This window comes from Neltuma alba, unplaced genomic scaffold, assembly GCF_004799145.2.
Source record: "Neltuma alba isolate B1F8T4 unplaced genomic scaffold, ASM479914v2 tig00007294_pilon, whole genome shotgun sequence".
In the NCBI taxonomy this organism is placed as follows: Eukaryota; Viridiplantae; Streptophyta; class Magnoliopsida; order Fabales; family Fabaceae; genus Neltuma; species Neltuma alba.
In genome coordinates, this window is record NW_021634738.1 from 31,978 (window position 1) to 45,978 (window position 14,001).

The 14,001-nt window shown below is 34.8% G+C and overlaps 1 protein-coding gene across 3 annotated transcripts; it reads left to right on the forward strand.

Moving 5' to 3' along the window:
* The first annotated feature begins 3,151 nt into the window (after positions 1 to 3,151).
* LOC114752244 (zinc finger CCCH domain-containing protein 6-like) lies at positions 3,152 to 8,893 on the forward strand. 3 transcript variants are annotated; one of them, XR_003740817.1, is made up of 5 exons: positions 3,152 to 3,420; positions 6,398 to 6,604; positions 6,817 to 6,941; positions 7,023 to 8,468; positions 8,551 to 8,893. XR_003740817.1 is itself a non-coding variant. In XM_028940969.1 (4 exons), the coding sequence occupies exons 1-4, from the start codon at positions 3,358 to 3,360 to the stop codon at positions 8,284 to 8,286; spliced, it is 1,659 nt and encodes a 552-aa protein (XP_028796802.1). In that variant the 5' UTR covers positions 3,152 to 3,357; the 3' UTR covers positions 8,287 to 8,893. The 3 variants fall into 3 exon arrangements, 1 of the variants encoding a protein (XP_028796802.1); XR_003740818.1 differs by having other exon boundaries at positions 8,554 to 8,893; XM_028940969.1 differs by having other exon boundaries at positions 7,023 to 8,893.
* The last annotated feature ends 5,108 nt before the right edge of the window (positions 8,894 to 14,001 follow it).

Here is a 14,001-nt window from a genome sequence, read left to right on the forward strand (position 1 = left end):
ATATTATGGACTTTCAACAACGCCAAGTAGGAAAATAATGACCAAAATCATCCATTTTAGGCACCTCCAAGGGCTTGCAAGCCAGTTCCCCCTATTCAATTTGCAAATGGAAGTATAGACTTTGTTATTAGGTGATGCTCCAATCATCCATGCATCATTGCCCTCAACCAGTCCGCAAATAACTAATGCATGTTTACAAGGAAGTTTTACACTTTTATAATATACTATCTCCAGTCCTAAATATAAGATCTACTTTATAACGTAAATTACATTGTAAATTAGATCCTATATTTTGAGTACAGTCTAAGTGCTTCTGTTATGACTCCATGCAAATAAGGCGGCCTCTTGAATGAATCTTTTGTCAATAGCTCATAAAATGTGTGTATTATTCTGTTGAATGATTCAGGATATTCAGCGTCACAGTGAAGCAATGAAACATTACGTAGTTTTGCTTGATCCTTCCCATTGAGTATAGAACATGTTCATTGTGTCGTTCCACAACCAAAAAACAAACAAACAAACAAACCAAATATGCTCATCAGGAGCTACATATGAAAATTGACGCTTCCAGTTATTTTCATGAGTGTAAGTTCCATTAGCTTCACATTCCCTTCTTTGTACGTGTTTTGTTGAGGATTGAGTTCTTTATTTGAAGCTTTGAATTATGGGATTTGATAAAGGCGTGACTTGATCAATCTGCATTCCCTACCCAAACAAGGAAAAATTAATTTGAGTCCTTGTAGTTTTACCTACTTTTTAATCAGGTTCTTGGATTTTTTTAATCAAGTCCTTCATATTTTTTCTGTTACATGTGTTACTCCTTCAACTTTGGAGAGTTTGGCCCGGGACGAACAAATTGGTGACTACCATTTAAAAAACACAGCAAGGTAGCTGACAGCTGGATTGATTTTGACAAGGTGTATGAGAAAGTTAGCGACATTGAAGAAGAGAATCACATCTTCCCCGTTTCACTGAGCCACGAGGTGGATTAGAAACAGAGGAACAGCTAAATTGAGTGCAAATCGCCGTTGAGTAAAGCAGGTCAGCAATGAGGGAGTCGATTTCCAAGTCCCATCTTCTCTGCTTTTGCACTCGTTACACATCTGTGCTTAAGGATTCTGTATGTTTAAACAACATTTTTGCTTATTTGATTAGTGTGTTGGAGAACCAATATTCAATGTTCATGTGTTCGTTTTGACTTGAAATGGGTGCTTGATGAGAATTCCGTTGCGGGTTTGTGTCATGAATGGGCCGAGCAATGTTGATGGTTCAGCCCAAGATGCTGTGAATCCAACCCAGAATGTAGGAGAGCCTTCTGTGCAGGCACGGAGTAGAAGGAGATTCCGCAGGACCAGGAAAATACAGGCAAAGGAAGAATAAATTCGGCTATGGCAGGGCAGAAAGGAGAAGTTGGAATATTGAATTTTCTCTCCCCGATTGTTCTCTGACCTCCCTGAATTTCTTCTTCTTCTTTGCTTTCTGATATTTCCCTTCGTACTGTGTCTTCATTTGCTTATGATTAGTACCGTGTGAAAGTCAGTTGATGAAGGAAACTAGACCTTTGTTCTTTGTTGTCTTCTTGTTTTAATTGGTTACAGTACTGCATTCAAAAAAAAAAAAAAAAGTCAGCTGTGACTCTTTTGCTGATTTTTCCTTTCATGTTTGTGATTCTCTGTACTGGCTGCCATATATTTTCATAAATAATACAGAGAAGAATTTCATATCATATTTTTTGTGATTGATTTTCTCAGATAGTTTGGGAGTGCTAGCTTGCTGTTCAGTGAGCTTCTTGAGAAGGCCAACCACAGATCTTTTTCTTTTTTTTTGGGCTTTCTGAAAATGAAAAGTAAAACTATGAAAACATGACGTGGCTAGGTAAAAATTTAAACTAACTGGACTTTGACGTTAGTTATTATATAAACTGATATTGTAACTGGAAACAATGACACTGTTAACATTTTTCACTAGTTCTTGTCTTGTTAAGACTTACAGCTTCGGTTGTTCAGATAAACAACATCAAAAGTCTTTCAAATATTACAAAAATACCACTATCTTTTTTTAATGTTGGTTTATCAATTAACCGATACTATAAGTATATTTTTTAGTAGTGTTTGCCATATATGGCAATAGTCAAGGCATTGCAAACTAATATTGATTTTGTCCATACCAACTACTAGAATAAACCTTTGTAATGCAAATAAACCATTTCAAAATACAACTCTCATATATACACGCGCGCACACACTTACCAAAATACAACTCTTTTTGTAGTGGTAATGGTGATTAAAAAAAAAAAGCTTCTATGTCCTCACAAAAAGAATACGTTGAAGGCAATCAGAATATAATGATATAAATGCGAGACTTTCATGATGATTTACAATCAAAGGGGTAAAATAAGGGTTGATTACAATCTTATACATGTTGATATATCACCTCCTGTCCTTAATATAAGACCTAGTTATTTGCTATAATTAAATGTTGTCTTTCTTAGAATACCCTTACTAATAATATATATTAGCTAGAATTATCATTTGATAAAACCTTTAATATGTGCAACTACGACAAGGGTTACTTTAAAAAATAAATAAATATGAAAGATAAAATGGATTGGAGTCTTATATTTAGCACCAAATTAAAAGTAAAAAAACTCTTATAATAAGAAATGGAGGTAGTATTATTTATTTATTCAAAAAAATATATTATTTAATGTATAAAATGGAATTATTGTAATTGTTAGTAATTATGAGACGTCATGTATTATGTACATGGTATTGCTGCAAAAACCTGATTTAGAGTGAAAAGAGAGGAACTCAGGAAAAGAAAAACATTTTGGCCAAAAAAAAAAAGGAAAAGAAAAACATTTAATTAAATATATTTAGAAATATAGTAGTATGATTTTGTCTCTGTGTAAGGTGTAAGAACTAATTACTTAAATAAAAGGCTGGCAAAAAAAAAAATTCAATCAAGGACGCGGTAACCAAAACCCCCATGGCGATTGTTGCTTTATGAGTTGTCACTCCGTCACGTCCTCGAGCAGCCGCAGATTCCCCTATCTGCGCACCCATTACTATTTACTAGTCATCCCCAGTGCCCCGCGGTCCCCACTATATATTCTAACCCCACCCCCTTTCACTCATTCCTCTGCCCTCTAGGGCTTCTTCTGGTACCCCCGCACTTATCACTCTTCTCCCCTGAGCCGTAACGGTCCTCTAGCATAATCAACTGCTCTATTTACTCTGTGATTCCTCAGATTTCAAGATCTAATCACTGATTCCCCCTCCCATTATTCTTCGCTTAGGATTTTCGATCCTCTGTCTCCCTTTCCTTTATCATACCAGAAATCCTTGGCTTTATATCATGAAGCGGGCATGGAAATCGTCCAACAGGGTTTCGTGGGCTCCTGGCGGGAATCTCTGTCAGGTATAACTGCAGCATTCTTTCATCTGCATTTCTTTCCTTCATGTTAATTTATTTCTTATTGCTTGGTCGCTCAGTGGCCTTTCTCTTTCAGGGTTCTGCGTGATTCGATCTCTTTCGAACTTTTAGTCGCTCTGCTCTTTGTTTCCTTCACGTTAAAACCATCCCTTCCCTTTCCCCTAAATTTCTAACGGTTGTCCCTGACGTTAAAGTACTGGCAGCTGTGGAAGAAACGGTCAAACGGGGGAGTTACTGGCCCGGTAATAAACGATAAAATTTAACATGAGGAAGCGCTCGATGAAAATTTCCATTGAACTGTTCACAATCTAAATAATAATTATTGTTGCTTTAAATTACATTTGGTTAATGAAATGGGGCTTAAAGTGAAATTTGAATGCAGACTAAATTTATTACTTGGATTTGCAAGTGTTAAAACAATATTGTATCCTTAAGGAGCTTTAACTAGATAATTAATGCCTCTGTTTACACCTAGCGAATGGTTGATTCATCCTGAAAAAATATAAGCTCAGTTGTGCTTTCTCGTCTCATCTCATTAATAAGCTAGACCTATTGACCCTTAATGCCATTAAAAAATAATGACTTGAAAATACTTTTACGGGCTACAGCTCGAAGACTTGAAGGTGAAAGTTTGTTTCCTTACCTTTTAATTAATGGGAGGTTTTTTTTCAACATTTATACGATACCATAATGTCTTTTTTGATATTTGCAAATCGAGCCGTGTTTATGAAAACACGAAATCACTTATCGCATACGTACCGAACATTTCATGGATTGTTGCCATTAAAAGGGATTAAAAAACAGGGAGGGGTTGGAAGCAATTGATTATATCAATGGACATAGCGAATTAGATGTAGAAATTTAAGACACTCAGGACCGTGTAATGAGATTACATTTGACAGTGTAATTTGTGATGTACTCAGAGTGTGTCAACTTCTATCGTATTCATAATGCTTAAAATGATTCAAAAAAATGAAGACTTCTCACCATCGTCGTCGTCATCATCAATTATTATACAATTTTCTTGTAATATGTTGATGTATTAAAAGTTTAAAAGTGGGGAGGTCATAGATGGGTGAAAAATGCGACACTTTATTTGTCACATACGAATTTAATATGTCACAAACCCGAAAAAAGAAAAATGATGAACTTACGAAGAAATGCTAGTGTCAGGATTGATATCTAAGAGAATATGTGGGTGTTCCACCGGTTGACTATATATTTCACCACTTGCCTGTCTTTTGACCAAAATAAAGATAACGATAATAAAAAGTGTGCATAAAATTAGTGTCCTGGTTGTCTGACGGGATTTGATTCCCGGCGACAAGACTCTAAATGAAGCAGAACCATCATATGCTAATAAAACTGTGCATGCGTAAAATTACGTGACTCTCGACTTATGACTGGGGACACCAGTTAATTGACGTGCCAGATTATTTTGTATCTTCTTTATAAAATTTAAGCATAGACGATGATCTATCATGTCCCGTATGTAGCATTTTATCCCTATCTGATTACTGTTGTGATGTATGCTGATTTTAATTTAAAAGTAAATGTTGTTTCCATTGTTTATATATGGGAAAAAAAATTATGTATGTAATTAGATGTGGGTCTCATGCATTCTATGGAGTTTGAGATGAGTTTTAATGTTCTGAACTTACGATTGGTGTAGCTTTCTATATGTTATAGATATATAATGATTATGCAAAGTTATTTGCTATTAGCCTATCAATTTTATGGAAAAGAAGTTGGTTTATTTACCAGTGAAAATGGTAATTTAGACTTGTGTAATTCGATTGGGTCTCGTGATCAAGGTAGATGTTACATGCTTATATGTAATGCAAGTTTGACCTCTAGAAGGCTGACATGATAAAGGTAAGGAGCCAAGAAAACATTTTCTGGCAGATGTTTAAAATAAGTGATTTTTAATCTATTGAATAGTTGCCAATATTTTGCAAACAAGTTCTTATTGTTGCTTATTGAGTTGGTTGAACCCTAGTATATGAGATAATAATGTTTTGGATCATAACGTAGCTATTTTTCTATCTTAGAGCTGCTAATACTTTATTAATGCTACAGATTAGAACATCAGATACCAGTTTGCATCACTGTGCTATCAGCCGATATTTGGCTGTGTATGTCATCTCATTATGGAAGCTATTTGTTGAAGCTGAGCCTGGAAAAGTTCCATATCTCATTTTCAAGCACAATGACTTCTTTTTGTGACTGACACTAATCTATAGAGCAATACAAGTTAGTATCATATTGATTTATTAAAATACTTTAGTTTTAAGGTTAACGCTGCAGATTTCCGCTTGTTTTGTGATGTTTGTCTCTGGATTATATTACCAAATTTGCATTGTGAAGCTTCTTATATGTGTGTTTGGGTGGCCTGTACTTTCCAAAGCACTTAAATTCAGAAGCAACATTTTATTGCTTCTTCATTTTATATTACGGCAGAAATATTTTTGGGGTGGCATTAACACACGCTATGTAGGCTGTACCAATGTGGCAGAATTTTCCCATTCTCTTAAAGTCCCCTACGTTTATAGAAAAATGTGTTTCAACATGAGTTGATTGTTTTTCTCTCCTTCGTTATGAAATATGGCGTGTCAAGCTTGTCAATGCAGATGTTTTTACATTGGCTCTATACTCTACTGCCTGTTGCAAGTAATTGGTGATTTGATTTGCTTAAATTGCACCAATGATATGATATAACTTACAAGACTCTTCATTCATAAGTAAGGCTCCTACCATTTATTTGTATATTTTCTTGATGTTTGTATTATTGTACCATGATGTTTGTAAGTATGAATTTATCCGGACCTTCTATATTTCATCATATGTGTCCTCTCAATACATAATTTCGTCCTTGCGTCTTTATTTAGCAATTTACCTTCATTTTAGTCTTTTTGTGATAATAATTTCCTCTTTTCTGGCCCTAATACTAGTTATTTGATAGGTAAAATTGTTCATATCTGAGGATTGCCCGTCAAAAGTTGGCCAAAAATCCCAAGATCGTCTTCAAGCGAAGGTGTCATCAATTTTGCATTCAAGTATTATTGAATTTAATGATTTACCCCCCAGGTTTGAATGCAATCCGCTTCCAAACCAATCAAAGTATGAACACTCTTGCATTCCTCAGATTAATTGGAGATGTCCTCCTCCGGTAATGAGATATTTGGCATTTGTTAAAAGATGTGGATCCTTATTAAAACCTCAGTGTACACTTTTTGTGTTTCCTTTTGTAATGTCTCTCTACTTCATAATTTTCTTTTCTCTCTCTCTCTCTCTCTCTCTTTTTCGGTTTATGCTCTTTACCTAGTAGGTTGGTTGCATATCGTTGGACAACTTTGTTGATTTGTTTATGTTTCAAACCAGTTTGTTTTCAGTTATAATTGGCATGTTGTGGCTGGTGAAGAGAGTAGGGAGAAAGAAGATCAAAAACTTAGAGATCTCAGGGTGCTTGAAGCAGTTTATCCTCGTCACTCAGCCATTCCTCCAAGGCAAGATGTTGCCTAACTGAAAAGCCTTTTGTTACTTCGTTGTTCTCTTTTACTAACGCTATTACCATTTATTTGGTGTAGCCCTTCCGTTGCTTTGGATGTAGAAGAGGAAGATTACGATGATAACACCACTCCTCTGGTTCCTATCATTCCCATTGAGGAAGAGGAGTCAATGTATGATAAACCCGAATTGGCAGCAGGTAGGGACGCTCCTACCACTGTGCAGTCACAAAACTTGCATCAATATATGTCAGCGATCACGGCACCAATTCAATCTAATACCTCCTCTTCTCTTGCCTTAACTGTCTGCGGAAATCCCTCACCTGGGATATCTTCTGGTTCGGAAGTAGATTTAGTTGCTGCCTCTGCTGTTGTGGGTGCCGTTATGAAGAGTAGTGAGCAACGAAGCTTGATTGATATGGATCTACTCGTTAAAATATTTAATGACCCATTAATGATTGAGAAATTAGTTAGTGATCATAGAACTGCTGCCACAACTGCAAGAACATCCTCTAATACCGTGGCAATACCCCCTTCTGGATTGAAGCTTGCCGCACCTTCACTTCCACCGTCGACGCTCACACTTGGTGAGCCAACTTACGGGGTTACACCTGCAATCACTGTGGGTTTGTTATCTTCACGGTTGAAGCCTGAAATTCCACCAGTCTTATCGTCAACATCGATGCCTGATAAGCTGGCAATTCCATCAATTCCCATGTCAATGCCCGGTAAACCTGCAATTCCCTCTGTTCCATTGCAGGCTCCAACACTTGATATGCGGATGCCTGTGAACCAAAGTTGTCACCATATGTCAAATGGAGTTCTGCAAACTTTAGATACCCAGCCTCCTCAACAAGATGATTTACTGGTAACTGGGGCGATGCATGCAGCATCGTTGGCTTCCATGCCAACAATTTCTCTTGGTGGGAACTTGCAACATTCAGTGACATGTCAGGTGCGATCTACTGCCGGCACAATGCTTCACCAAGCAAGTGCAGGTCCAGCATTTGCTGCCAAAGAAGCTCATTCTGTTAAGGATGCCAACTATTTAAAGAACCTGATTAGGCAACATGGTTCAGATAAGCAAGACGTGCAGGACTCACAAATAGGCATCCGGCATAGTAATTTCCAAAATATTAAATCGGTACATAACAATAAACCCGAAGAAGTTGAGTACAAAATCCAGAAGACTTGCATATACTTTAACAGCTCAAGGGGGTGCCGAAATGGTTCCAGCTGTCCCTATCGGCATGATATGTCAATCCGGTGGGAAGCTGATAACGCTCTAGGGGGTCAGAATTCAAAAAGATTGAAACTAGAACCTGAAATTAAGGGAAGAATTTAAATCTCAAGTGGCATATTCCGACAGCAAAAACACAACTTCTCTCCTGTTTGACCCTGTACATAGAAAATTTGCAGAGGAAGTGTGAGAGCACAAATATTTAGATTTCCCGAGGGCTTTCCCAGTTAATTAGTTCTGGGATTCGGTGGCTCGATTCTGAGTTTGATTTGGGCCTCCAAATTAAGGTAAATGCTCCTACGCTTCGGTTTACTGGCATCGAGAAATTAAGACTATAATTGATCAACGAACTAATTTTCATTTGTGCAGCAGTGGATAGAGATTTACTCGATCTTGGGCATCAAGTGCATATTCGATAATGGTCCATGCATGGTGTTTGTAGGCGGATGGTAGCCAGCCATAACTTGTCATACATAAAAGAGGAAGCCCCAACTAAGAAGAAAAAAGAAAAAAAAAAGACGAACCTGAGAAATTTATTAATTGCAGAGAAGATTCTAACCTTCCGAAAATAACTTTTAAGAAAAAAGATTGGTGTATTTGATGAACTGTTAATATTTAATGGGAATATGTTTATAGAGGTTTTCTTATTAAAGACCTGTATGATAATATCTGCGGCTGCTGGTTTTAAGAAGTGCAAAATAAGGGTGGGCAGCATCTCGATTAAGAATGTGATATAAGAGATGCTAGAAATGCATTCTAGTATTTTTTAAGTAAATGCAATTTAATATTTAAGAGCTAATTTCTTTATTAATTTATTGATAATCTTGTGAAATAAAAAACATATAACCTATCTTTTTTTAATATAAGCACGTAGACTTCATTGTAGAAAATATGGGTAATGGAAATAATACATTTAACATTTGAATAAAAATTCCAGTTAAAAAGAAGTTTAAGTACTAATTATAACTTTAAAGTACTCTTTTCATTTTTATTCCTATTCAATATTGTATCATCTCTATTCTTTAATATAAGAGCTACTTAACTAATTTAAATAGATCAAGGAAATTAGTTAAGTTGATTTTTCTAGAAACTTCTTGAGGTGTGTAATCAATAAGATACTTTAGAAAGCAAATTATAAATTTGGGAGATTAAATTGATTGAAATATCATATTTAGAATCAAATAAAATTCTCAACTAGCTTTTATATTTAAGATTAGAGATAGTACATGATAGGAATTATCATAAATTTTTTCTCATTCAATAAATTATTACAATTTTCTCAATTTTTATCATTTATTATGTACAAATTCTATAAATAAAGACATATTTAAAAAAAAATTTGTATATATTTATTGTTTTTAACTAATTCTAATCTTTGTTGCACAAGAAAAATGGTGTATTTTTTCTCAAGGGAAGACTCCTCACAAATGCATAAAGATGCGGAAAGGGAAAAATATCGGACCGGTGACGCCCTCTTTGTCGCAGGAGCATAGAAGATATTAATCATTTTTTCCAAGGATTGCTGGGTTTTTTTTTCTTTTTTTTTTTTTTTTGGGGACCTGGGAAGGATTGCTGGTCAGCTTCATCAGTACTATAAAGGAAAATCGTTCCATACCGGATGTGTATAGTTTTTTTTTTAATTCTTTTAAAAAGACACTTAAATAATTGAAATCATTATTTGGGTCATTAAATTTGTCAAATTTGTAATCAGGTAATATGACCATTTTTTTTTTAATTTTATGAAATGACTATAATAGCTTTTTATTAGAAACTTAAAGAGATGAAATTTTTTTATAATTCCTGCATTGCGTAAGATTTCTAAACAAGGAAAACTTCGCATCTACTGTTACAAAGTCGAAAAATTGATCAAGAAGGCAACATTGAGTTAGTTTTTATATTAAATCTTCCTTCCTTGATCTTGACAGTTTGATCCTAACAAGAAGTTATCAATTTAGAATTGAAACGTGTTTAACTGTGAAATGAAACATGTTAATTTTTGAGATTATATTGTGATTAAGTGGGTGTTTGGGTAACCCCAAAAACACTTCTCAAAAGCATTTTTCTGCAAATTGAGACACTACCTCCATATATTTACTTCGTATACTGTAAAAGTACTTTTAAACCCATGGTTTTGTTTCTACCCAAACATTTCCTAAATTTTATTCAAAGACTAATCTAAACATGTTATGAAAACAAAAAGTTATGAATTTAGAATTCAAACATGTTAACTGTAAAATGAAACATGTTGATTGTCAATGTTGTATTATGATCAAGTTTTATTTAAAGACTTATTGCACCTATATTTCGGAGACATAAATCTATTAATTTAGAACTAAAACGTATTAACTGCATAATTGAATTTATTTATTTTTAAGGTTGTATAGTGATCAAGTTTTATATAAAGATTTACGCAAACGTGTTATGAAAACAGGAAATTGTTTATTTAAAATTAAAAATGTTAAATATAAAATGAAACATGTTAATTTAAATTTTTTTTCTTTTGGTCCTTTTTTAATTCATATAACCTGATTAGGAATTTGACTAATTTAATAACCTAAATAAGAATTTGAGTTATTTAAATATTTTTTTAAAAAAATTGGGAATGATATTGGAATACAGTTAAGTAACAACTTGCGAGCTTTAAATTTGAATACTAGGTATGGTTTTTAATATAAAAGCTAATTTGAATTTTATTTTAATCCTAAATATAAGATTTCAATTTACTTTGTTTTTTATATTTACCTTTTTTTTAAAGATAGTTGTTGCTGTAATAGTAGTTTTAATTAATACACTTGATTTGTAAGAATTATTTAGAAAAAATAACACTTATTTATTATAAATATCTAATTTTACTATTTTTTTAATATACTTAAATTAGTTAACTTACAAGAAGTAGTATTCGTAAAAGACTGAGATTTGCATTCTTTGTTGGATGTTTTCGGAAGTTAGGAATCGCGGCCTTTTTGCTGGTGATACTTCCCCTGCGGAGATTATTTTAGCACGTCTTCTCGTTATAATTAATTATACTTTAAAGAATTTTTCTGTTACAGTGGCTCTTGTATTTGTATAGTTTTTTTTCAAATGAAAGTTCCCGATTAGTTAAGGTAAAAAGGTGCATTCCCGTTATAGCATGATCAACTTCCTAGTGCAGGGAACCTGTACGACTGCATAGATTATATTTCCTAATTTAGTACTACTTCGGTTTTTTAGTATAAAAATTAGTATGTCATTTAATTTGTTCTAAATATAAAACTATAATTTATTTTATTTTTCATATTTATCTATTTTTTTTAAAGGTATAGTCTTTGCATTGGTTACATATGCTAAAAATTTCATTAAATAGTAGTTATAAGTAATATCCATGATTATATTAGCAATGGTACTTTATAGAAGACAACACATATTTATTACAAATAATTATTTTAACTAATTTTTGTAATTGATTTGGTTAATTAACTAATATTAAGGACTGAAGATAGTAGCATTTTTCAAGGGCCTACTTATTTCCAAGTTTTTAAGGCTCATTCCCCAGTCCCCAGTTCGACTTGTTCCCACCGCCACCATGGCTGACATTCCTTCCTCCTTTCTCCCTCGACTTTATTCACTTCCCTCTCAGCCACAAGCATCTAATAATGGAGAATATGAACGACGAGTAGAAAAACAAGCAAGTGATATTTTCTTCTAATCGAGACAAACGCATGCAAATTGGCCAACAAGATTTGAACGGAGGCCCGGATTCAAAGGAAGAAATAATGAGGAATGGACACAGCGGGGTGGGAAAAAAAGGTTATTTCTGCTGCCATCAATCCTCATAACTTATGAAAAGGGTTATTGATAATTGTTAAGTAAGTTTGACGGAAAATCTTCTAGGTTTTACTTCCGTAGAAAATTTCCACGTTACACTCATCTTTTTGTGATAAATTAGGCGCAAGTTATGACATTTAGGGGGAGCCTCACGATTTATATATATAGTTCAACTTTTTCCTATTCTCCACTCTTTCATCTCATCCCCTTCCAGAGCCAAAACAATGCGAAGTTATGGACTGGATAACAAAATAAAAATCTAATTAATCATGTCATCTGAAAAATCTTGATAACTTTCAGGGCAAAAAGAAAAAACACACTTAATAAACATGTAATCATCAAAGCCTCTCCATCGTCCATACTATAAACTCAAGTCAACAAATTCAGTGGATGAGTAAGCATTTGGTGTTTCGGTTCCATTCATTCTGAAAATGAAAAAACCGGAATGAAGAATCTAACAAGATTAAACCGGTCGGTTAATACAGTTGTTTTTTGGCTAACCAAAGGGCAAAGTGCAGAGAAAAACAACAGCAAAGGAAAAAAGAAAACCAACAGCAACCAACTAATGGAGGAAGAAGCAACAGAAAAAAGGAGGTAAAGAAAATCAACATAGAGAGGACCAGACGCAGTCATGGAGAGACTGAGGGAAAAACCGCGAACGCGAGGGAGGAGAGACTGACGCACAGATGGTGATGAAGGAAGAAGAGAAGAAGGCGACCACGAGATAGAGCGATACTGAGGAGCATCAAGGGTTAATGGGTTAGCTTCCCCTTTGTGTGTGTGCGCGTGTAGTGAACATAAATATATTATATATGTATTCTCATAAGTAATGTAGAAGGGAATGAAGTTCTTATGCAAGAAGGATGAGAAAATATTCAAAGGCGGACAAGGTTTATCTGGAATGTGGAAGGGAATTTTAATACCAAAGGACCTAATAATAGAGTCATATCTTAAGTGGCGAGTTGGTTTTAGACATAATTTTCTCATCAACCACCATTTAAAATTCGATGTTATCTTCGCCACCATGTGAAATTCATGTGATGTTTGATTTGGTCAAGCTTAATAAGAAAGGAATTGGCTGGAAAAATGAAATGATGCACAAGATCCACCTCACACTTGAAGGAAGATTTCTGGAAAAATTTTCTTCCTTATCGAGTTCAACTACTTCTGATTCGTGTTCGGAAACTCTTAAGCTGGGCAATTCCAATAGAAGTGATAAAATTCCATCATATTGCGGATTATTTCCTTTGACCTTTGTGTGGAATGGAGGAATTAGTGGATCACTTGTTTTTGCAACGCCAATGGTGCAGACCCCGGTGGTTTTCTTCACCTATTCAGGCAAGAAGAGATGCCATGCAGCAAGATGGCTTTGGTTTGAAAAGATGGTTAACTTGCTTGGATATTTAAAAAGTGACACAGATTTTCCTCACCAAGAAAGTTACGGCTGTTATTTATCTCATGGAAGCTAGAAATGAGACGGTACATAGTAAAGGGCTTTGGGATCACAGGGGAGCCGCATCCGTTATTTCACATTATTGTTGCATTAATTTTCTCCCTGCAAAGAGGAAGCATCTTTAGTATGTAGCATGCGCAGCCTAGATATAATCGATTCACATGGTTTATTAAAGCTGATAATTAGAATGTTTCCAATGCGGTAAAACGCTATTTTTGTTCTAAGGATGGACAAAAATTAATTCGAGCTACAATCGTTGTTTTGCATCAAGGAATCTTCATATGAACATCTGCTTGGAGGAGCGGGCTCTTTCTACAAAAGTGGCTGCTTTGGAGGTACAGTATTTTGCAAGATTGCAGGTGCGCATTTGTGACAGCAAATATTGAGGAAGGAAAGTAAAAATTTGTCATTTTTCATCCACCATACGTGTTTGGGCGCCACATTTTCTGGGAGACAAAATATGCAGGAAGAAATTTTCCCTTGCATATGGATAGGCGGCTTCCCACCAAAATTGGTGGGAACCAATTTTACCCTTAAAAAGTGAATAAATTCTCCGCACCTCT